This window comes from Sinocyclocheilus anshuiensis, unplaced genomic scaffold (assembly GCF_001515605.1).
Source record: "Sinocyclocheilus anshuiensis isolate Anshui unplaced genomic scaffold, SAMN03320099.WGS_v1.1 scaffold64, whole genome shotgun sequence".
Classification (NCBI taxonomy): Eukaryota; Metazoa; Chordata; class Actinopteri; order Cypriniformes; family Cyprinidae; genus Sinocyclocheilus; species Sinocyclocheilus anshuiensis.
In genome coordinates, this window is record NW_015557063.1 from 902767 (window position 1) to 910263 (window position 7497).

At 43.6% G+C, this 7497-nt stretch overlaps 1 protein-coding gene across 1 annotated transcript in view; it reads left to right on the top strand.

The window, feature by feature from the left end:
- The window catches only part of naa15a (N-alpha-acetyltransferase 15, NatA auxiliary subunit a), a 20697-nt gene that overhangs the window by 3161 nt on the left and 10039 nt on the right, over positions 1-7497 (top strand). Inside the window, exons 2-12 of the mRNA XM_016471064.1 lie at positions 358-442; positions 542-646; positions 1986-2143; positions 2295-2429; positions 2559-2712; positions 5819-5938; positions 6021-6116; positions 6200-6306; positions 6409-6481; positions 6574-6743; positions 6839-6991. Coding sequence (XP_016326550.1) covers positions 358-442; positions 542-646; positions 1986-2143; positions 2295-2429; positions 2559-2712; positions 5819-5938; positions 6021-6116; positions 6200-6306; positions 6409-6481; positions 6574-6743; positions 6839-6991 — 1356 coding nt within the window. The remainder of the gene's footprint in view (positions 1-357; positions 443-541; positions 647-1985; positions 2144-2294; positions 2430-2558; positions 2713-5818; positions 5939-6020; positions 6117-6199; positions 6307-6408; positions 6482-6573; positions 6744-6838; positions 6992-7497) is intronic.

The window sequence follows — 7497 nt, forward strand, 5'->3', positions numbered from 1 at the left end:
ACTATGATTCCATACAGTTGGAGGATATTATTGCGACAAGAGGTGCGTCAGATTCCTTTCTAGCACTGATATCTTGATTATCCAGCTCATGTCTTTGCAGGAGTTAATGATCTCCTTTTGCCTTTGCATCGTCTTCTACAGAGTGCTAAGGTGATTCACACTTGTACACTGAGTGTCCTGATTTTATATTTGGAATCGTGATGTGTCTCACACTTATTTCTATGTGGTTTTGAAGGTGATTTGAAGTGTTCGGAAGATGTACATCGCTAACCACACACCTTAACCCTACTTTCATTTTGCCTAATGCGCAGTGAAAGTGTTATTATTAGCTTGCATTTTCCATTTTATGTCTTGCAGAGATGCTATGAACACAAGCAGTACAGAAATGGGCTCAAGTTTTGCAAACAGATCCTGTCCAACCCGAAGTTCGCCGAACACGGAGGTAAGCCCATTCTCAGACATTCATTACTTCACTTTCTCATCATTTTGACTAATTAAATTTGTTGAGCGCATGATGATATCTTTTTTTCCCATCCCGCAGAGACCCTTGCAATGAAAGGACTGACTCTGAACTGCTTGGGCCGAAAGGAGGAGGCATATGACCTAGTGCGACGTGGCTTACGAAATGATCTGAAGAGTCATGTCTGTATCCTTTTTCCACTGTCAGTAGATTCATAAAAAGCGTTGTCAAAAGAATAATGAGTAATATCTGTGCACAACTGTTAAAGTGATGTTAAAGTGATGTGATGTGTGGCCAAGTATGGTGTCCAATACTCGGAAATTGTGCTCTGCATTTAACCCATCCAAGTGCACACACACAGTAGTGAACACACACACACCGTGAACACACACCCGGAGCAGTGGGCAGCCATGTGCTACGGCTCCCGGGGAGCAGTTGGGGGTTCGGTGCCTTGCTCAAGGGTCTCACCTCAGTCATGAGAGCTTTTTATTGTTTTTAACCTTACCACATTTTAAAGGCACAATATGTAAGATTTGTTTTATTAAAATATCCAAAAACCACTAGAACAGTGTTATATATTTTGCTGACTAACTTGCATTATCCCAAATGTTTCGAAGAATGTTTAAATCCAGAGAAATAAGCAATTTTAACTAGTGACACGGACCGTGTCCATAGTGTCATTGTGTCGCCTGCCAATGACGTCATAACCCCTCGATTTCTGGTTTTGTTTTGTAGAAAACATGGAAACACCAAAGACCCTTTAATGCGTTTTAATAGACCGGTGACGACCGCACAGAGTAGCATTATAACAGAACTTTCAAATGAATCTAGTATGATAAAACAGCGCTGCTTTTTTTCCCCACATACGCACGACCAGAAGGAGCGGAAGCGGTCGACTGTGGCATAATAAAAGCTCCGCTGCTTTCGAGCCGTGTGTCACGCTCGTTCAGCGGCCTCGTTTCGCTTCGATGGCTTTCAGCCTCACCCTGCTTCATTCTACTACGTTAATAAATCATTAGCTCATCCATGAACATGATTTCTGCCCGAGTCCCATCGGATTGCATCGGCTGTGGGGATGAAGACTGCAACTCCCATGATTCCACACTCAGTCAAGGTGTCATCAAACTACGCCTTTGTCTATTTGTTTATTTTGAATACACGCCCTCTAGCGGCGAAAATTACATATTGTGCCTTTTAAGGGGAAATCGGACGCCCATTTTCCACAAGTTGGTATGATTCTTTAGGGTCTTCATGAAATGTCTAAAATTCCTCAGTGGTCATGTAAAACAACACCCATTTTACCTTGTCAAAAAAAGCTCTGTTCACAGCGACCCGTTTTGATGCATGTCTCTTTAATTGATAATTGTGTCTACACAAGACACATTTATATGCAAACACCATGTAAAAGTGAATTTTGCATCTGATGTCCCCTTTAAATCGCAGAAAAATATAAATTTGTTTATTTTTCCGCCAAATCGTACAGCCCTAGGCACAGTGCTGTTTCCTGTCCTTAAATTATCTTCAGGTTGGCACGTGTATGGTTTGCTTCAGCGCTCAGATAAGAAGTATGACGAGGCCATCAAGTGCTACAGGAATGCTCTTAAATGGGACAAAGACAATCTGCAAATCCTCAGAGATCTCTCACTGCTGCAGATCCAAATGAGGGACCTCGAAGGTTACAGGGTAAGTTATTTTGAATGTAAGTGCTTCCATGTGTTAGAAAACTACAATGTTCCATGGTGCAAGCCAGTAAAAATATTATTTTTTCCAAAGGCATCCTTTCACTCAAATTGTTATGGTCATAATATAATTTGTAACATTTCGTCTATCACAGGAGACCAGGTACCAGTTACTGCAGTTGCGGCCGGCTCAAAGAGCCTCCTGGATCGGTTATGCCATTGCATACCACCTTCTGGAAGATTATGAGATGGCTGCTAAGATCGTGGAGGAGTTCCGCAAAACACAACAGGTATATTTTTCACTGCTTCCTGTCAGTTGTCATCTACACTAAGTTTATTGTTGCAGATAGCTTAGTAGTGGATACCACCAAGTATTTGTTTTTGGATGCCACTGAGGTTTGTTGTTGATTGTGTTTCAGACATCTCCAGATAAAGTGGATTACGAGTACAGTGAGCTGTTGCTTTATCAGAATCAGCTGTTGAGGGAGGCCGGGCTTAGCAAAGAAGCCCTCGATCACCTGACCAACTATGAAAAACAGATCTGTGACAAATTGGCTGTAGAGGAGACACGAGGTGTGTTTTTTTATATCAGTTGATATTTCTTCAGTAAATAACTTACAAAGTCATTTGAAAACTTTCTGTGAGATGTAATTTCACAAACAGCGTGAGTGAATCACCGTGCGCTCTATCTTTCCTTCTCTAAATGTGCAAATGGCTTCAAATCAGCACATCGCGTCTGCACAATAAGTGAGCTGCACAGTTCACGCAGGAATTGTCACTTGCACAATCGAGGCAGTGTTGCATCGTCACTAAAGTTTATAATTTTCATTTCTTTTTAATTCTTGCCAGTGTTCAATTCAGCACTTGCGTGCTCGCCTAGAGACGGTGCGCTCATGCACACTCAAAGCACACACACATAACTCCAGGTTCACACATACTCTTGCTTATATTTATTGCGTTTAAAGGGGTCCTATTATGCTCTTTTACAAAGTCTTGATTTTGTTTTGGGGGTGTACTAGAACAGGCTCTCATACTAGGTTGTTCGAAAAACACATTATTTTTCACATATTTGACATTATTACAACACCTCTCTCCCCAGTCTGGCATGAACGGCTCGAATAGTTCCTGTATCAAATGAAGGCCCGCCTTCTGAAATACGAAATGTGCTGTGATTGGTTAGCTGGGCCAGTGTGTGTTGTGATTGGCAGCACTCGGCGCCTGGTCGGGAAATATCATGCCCCTTACCATAGCCGCCTGCGAGCTTTAGTGTAGTGATAACACTCGTTGCCTTCTCTAGTGCAGCTCAACCAGGTCTCGTCCCATTCGTCGATATTTGTGATATCACAAATCCCGGAAAATATGTGTTGTAGTCCAAACAAGTCGTTCGTTGTAGTTTTTGAAAAGTGATTTCTGTTATTTCTGTTAACTCCTTTTGAACTGGGCTTTGAGCTTTGTAACTTTGCAGATCTTTTTTATGCTCAAACAGCTCAAACAGCGACTAACTAATGTTGAAAAAGTGAAAAAGCATAACAGGACCCCTTTAAACACGTCTATGAAAGATTGTATTACTGTACTGTGTAAAAACAGAATCACAATGCTCAAAAAGCATTTTCAGTAACAAAAAACAGCCGCGGATCAGTAGTGGACCTCTGTGTGAAAGCACAAGTCTGTGCTGCTTCTGCACCGCTTACATCGCACACAGACTGCACACGCACTGCACACAGACTGCACACGCACTGCACACGCACTGCACACAGACTGCACACGCACTGCACACGCACTGCACACGCACTGCACACAGACTGCACACGCACTGCACACGCACTGCACACGCACTGCACACAGACTGCACACGCACTGCACACGCACTGCACACGCACTGCACACAGACTGCACACGCACTGCACACGCACTGCACACGCACTGCACACAGACTGCACACGCACTGCACACGCACTGCACACGCACTGCACACAGACTGCACACGCACTGCACACGCACTGCACACGCACTGCACACAGACTGCACACGCACTGCACACGCACTGCACACGCACTGCACACAGACTGCACACGCACTGCACACGCACTGCACACGCACTGCACACAGACTGCACACGCACTGCACACGCACTGCACACGCACTGCACACAGACTGCACACGCACTGCACACGCACTGCACACGCACTGCACACAGACTGCACACGCACTGCACACGCACTGCACACGCACTGCACACAGACTGCACACGCACTGCACACGCACTGCACACGCACTGCACACAGACTGCACACGCACTGCACACGCACTGCACACGCACTGCACACAGACTGCACACGCACTGCACACGCACTGCACACGCACTGCACACAGACTGCACACGCACTGCACACGCACTGCACACGCACTGCACACAGACTGCACACGCACTGCACACGCACTGCACACGCACTGCACACAGACTGCACACGCACTGCACACGCACTGCACACGCACTGCACACAGACTGCACACGCACTGCAACTAATGTTGAAAAAGTGAAAAAGCATAACAGGACCCCTTTAAACACGTCTATGAAAGATTGTATTACTGTACTGTGTAAAAACAGAATCACAATGCTCAAAAAGCATTTTTAGTAACCGCGTTTGGATTTGAAATCAAAAAGGATAAATGTTGTGTTTGTGGCAAACAGCCACGGATCAGTAGCCGACCTCTGTGTGAAAGCACAGTATGAGTCCGTGCTGCTTCTGCACCGCTTACATACTGCAAATGGACTGCATGCGCACTGCAAACGGAGTATGTGTGAACTTGGCATGAGGCCGCCTCACATACAGCTCACGAAATCTGGCTTGTGCTGTGTGTAAGCTGTTGTGCAACAATTGCCCCATTGTAAAAACAAAAATGCACTGCATGATCAAACATTTAGGTGAGATAATTATATAGGCCTATGTGGTAACAAACACATCAATTGGTTAAGACATCATGTAGGATAATACATTATTTTTTCTTTTTATAATCTGAGCTCAAAAATGGAAGTGTGCTTAATGGGTATGTGAGCTTAATAGGTACCCTATTTTTGAAAAATGTAAAAAAAACAAAAAAAGCCCCCCTCCACAAGAGTCACCTAAGAGGGGAATTCCTTCCATTTTCAAAAATGAAATTCAGGCCCTGAATGAATGGCTGTAAAAATCCTGACTGGAGCATCACTATAAATGACTCTAAATGATAAAAAGAAAGCTTCAAAAAGATTGGTATCGGCAGATACTGCTTCCTGTGATCGACAATCGGTGATCTGCCCAAAAATCCTGATCGGAGCACCCTTAATTATTAATATTGAAAACAGTTGTGCTGCTGAATATTTTTGTGGAAACTGGTACAATTGTAGGATAAAATGAGTAGATGAATAGCATTTATTTGAAATAGTAATCTTTTGTAAAAATGTTTAATGTATGTACCACCAATTTTCATGTGTCCGTGGTTAATAAAAGTATTAATTTCTTTCAAAAAGAATTGTTGACCCAAACTTTTGAATGGTAGTTTATTTTTTATTTAAACAAAATAACAGAATTTTTATGTTAATTGTATATTTTCTGCGTTGACATCCTTATGTGTGTCATGAACTCGTTTATCCTCTGCTGTCGCCGTTTCTTTAAAGCAACGTATGTTGATATGTGTGTAGGAGAGCTGCTTCTCAAGTTAGATCGGGCTGGTGAAGCTACGGAGGTCTACCACCGACTGCTGGAGAGAAACCCTGAGAACTGGAGCTATTATCAAGGGCTAGAGAAAGCACTCAAACCAAGTAAATATACATTTTTCTGGACACAAATCTTGGCTGATTTTCATTTCTATTAATCCCTGATACTATGTCATACTGCTCTCAGAGAGTGTTGAGGGGAAGCAGAAAATCTATGAAGATGCCTGGGTTAAGTATCCTAAAGGCCTGGTGCCAAGAAGACTTCCTCTCAACTTCCTCACAGGTCAGCGCCAGTCTTGTCAAATCAATAGGGCTGTTATGCTCTCATAATGTGTCTGTGTATGTGACCGCATTTGGCTCTCCCAGGTGAGAAGTTTAGAGAGTGTTTGGATCGCTACCTGAGGATGAACTTCAGCAAAGGATGCCCGCCTGTCTTTACCACACTGAAATCACTCTACCACCTTAAAGACAAGGTGAGATGGGCGATGTGACCAAGAAAATGTGTAGAAGTTTCTTCTGGACTTAAACATATAAGAAAAGACACCTTTTTTATAACGTCTTCCTGTCTTCTGCAGGTAGCAATAATTGAGGAATTAGTTGTGGGCTATGAAAAAAGTTTGAGAGCTTGTAATATGTTCAACCAAAATGGTGAGTACATGTGAACAGATTTTAATGACGGATAGCAGTTGCAGTAATGGTACCAAAGTTCTCACTGTGGACATGTGATGCTGAATTTGTAGATGATGGGAAGACAGAGCCACCCACTACTTTACTGTGGGTTCAGTATTTCCTTGCCCAGCATTTCAACCATATCGGCAAACAGACTCTTGCCCTCGAATACATCAACACAGCCATTGAAAGCACCCCCACCCTAATAGAGCTCTTCCTCATCAAGGCGAAGATATACAAGGTAAACGCACTCAGGTCGTTGAAACAGCCTGAGGTAAAAGAAATGAGAGACTTGAGAGAATTTATTTTGTTTTCCATGCCTTGTTCTCTTGAAAGCATGCGGGTAACATCCGTGAAGCTGCTCGCTGGATGGATGAGGCCCAGGCTCTGGACACCGCTGACCGCTTCATCAACTCCAAGTGTGCCAAGTATTTGCTCAAGGCTGGACTTATCAAAGAGGCTGAAGAAATGTGTTCCAAGTTCACACGGGTTAGTATGGTGAAGGTCACACACTTGTGAGAATGCACTTAAAGGGGTCCTATTACGCTCTTTTACAAAGTCTTGATTTTGTTTTGGGGGTGTACTAGAACAGGCTCTCATACTAGGTTGTTCGAAAAACACATTATTTTTCACATATTTGACATTATTACAACACCTCTCTCCCCAGTCTGGCATGAACGGCTTGAATAGTTCCTGTATCAAATGAAGGCCCGCCTTCTAAATTACAAAATGTGCTGTGATTGGTTAGCTGGGCCGGTGTGTGTTGTGATTGGCAGCACTCGGCGCCTGGTCGGGAAATATCATGCCCCTTACCATAGCCCCTTAATCTGTTAGTTTACACCCACGGCGCCGTTATTGTGTTTTTGCAAGCGACAACGGTGTACCAGTTCTATTGCCATGGCGAAAGTTTGAGCAAAACATTCTAACTGTTCTGTCTTTGGCTGCACAGACGAGCACAGAACACTATTTAGAGTCCCAGCCTCAGAGGAGACAAG